General features: G+C 62.5%; 1 protein-coding gene across 1 annotated transcript in view; it reads right to left on the bottom strand.

Moving 5' to 3' along the window:
• Window positions 1-1,262, bottom strand: part of MED24 (mediator complex subunit 24) — a 5,515-nt gene extending 4,253 nt beyond the window's left edge. Inside the window, exons 1-4 of the mRNA XM_010174170.1 lie at window positions 1,054-1,262; window positions 821-920; window positions 272-447; window positions 1-193 (exon numbers count right to left, since the gene is read on the bottom strand). Of these exons, the coding sequence (XP_010172472.1) occupies window positions 1-193; window positions 272-447; window positions 821-920; window positions 1,054-1,262 (678 nt within the window). The remainder of the gene's footprint in view (window positions 194-271; window positions 448-820; window positions 921-1,053) is intronic.
• Window positions 1,263-1,396: the final 134 nt, after the last annotated feature.

The following is a 1,396-nucleotide window of genomic DNA, read 5'->3' as shown; positions in this document are numbered from 1 at the left end:
GCTGTCGACCCAGCCCTTCTCCAGCACCTTGGTGAAGACACTGGTCAGAACCTCCTTGATGGGCTTCTTGGGGGGCAGCAGGTTCCAGTAGGGAATGGTGTCCATGCCCGTGCAGGGGAACTTGATCTGCGTGGCTGTCTGCTGGAGGACGTCCGCGCACATGTGCTCCAGGATGGAGCTCATGATCACCACGCTGCGGCAGAGAGATGGGGTCAGGCAAGCCCTGGGAGGTGGAAGGAGGCCAGGAGATGGCACAGCACAGGGAACTCACCGTTCGTTGTAGAACTGCAGCGTGTTCTCGCTGTACAGGGGGGTGGCCAGCTGCCGGATCATCTGCAGAGACTTCTCTCGCTCATCCAGGCCCAGCATGCGGACGTGGGCCACCAGCCAGGCCACTGCACACACTGCCATGCTGCACACCTTCCCCTTGATGTTGTCAGTGATTTTCTAAGAGAGGAGATGGGAGTGGAGGGGGATGAGCATAGATGCGTGGAGGCACAAGCTTTATCTCGGCATCACCTCCCAGAGCTGTGGGCCCCACCTGCAGGGTCCAAGCTTTTCTCTCCTCCATGGGGTGAACCTGACCTTGCCAGCCCCACTGCCACCAACGGGGCAGTTTGGGGCAGCATCAAGGGGCTGAAGCCACGTCAGTTCCTCACCCAAGTCAAGAAGGAGTCAGCAAGCTCCACAGTGGCTGTAGGAGCACTGAGAGCAGGAGGAGAGGGGACCCCTGCCCTGCTCAAGCCTTGGCCCCTCCTCAGCACACAGCGCAGTGCCGCTGCCCCTGCTCTGTCCCACACCATCCTCCAGCCAGGCCCACCTGGATGGACTCAAAGGTGAGGACACCATTCTCCCAAGCATTGAGGATCTCCAGGATGGCAGCCGAGATGCTCAGACATGCCTCATGCCACTTCATCTGTCTGTGAGGGAGGAAAGAGGCAGAGGGTTCAGGCACTCGCCCGGAGCAGCCTCAGGGCTGGGGAAATTGGGGTGGGTGCTCCCCTCGCGATCTGCCCCAGCCCCGTGGGGTGGGAGCACAGGCTGAGCTCTTACACCAGCTTCATCTCAGAGGAGTTGTTGAGGAGGGCGACCAAGGACTCCACCTTGGTGGAGTCGGGGCGGAAGCAGGGGTGGTCGGGGTTGAGGATCTTCCCCTCCTCGGGCATGCAGGTCAGCATCCAGGTCTCGAAAAAGGGCACCTCACCTGCCGGGCTCAGCTCGGACAGGATCACCTGGAAGGGAACCGGTACAGGGTCTGCCATGCAGCCTGCACCCCCAGGGACCCTGCTGGGGACCCCCACCTTGGGGTGGGACCTCCACCTTGGGGTCTGCCCCTCACCCTGGGGTGGGACTCCCACCCTGGGGTGCCCATGGCCGGGGGGCCAGCGCCGCCATG

The sequence above is a fragment of the Antrostomus carolinensis genome, unplaced genomic scaffold (assembly GCF_000700745.2).
Source record: "Antrostomus carolinensis isolate BGI_N321 unplaced genomic scaffold, ASM70074v2 scaffold35928, whole genome shotgun sequence".
Lineage (NCBI taxonomy): Eukaryota > Metazoa > Chordata > Aves > Caprimulgiformes > Caprimulgidae > Antrostomus > Antrostomus carolinensis.
This window is presented reverse-complemented; position numbering and strand designations above follow the sequence as displayed.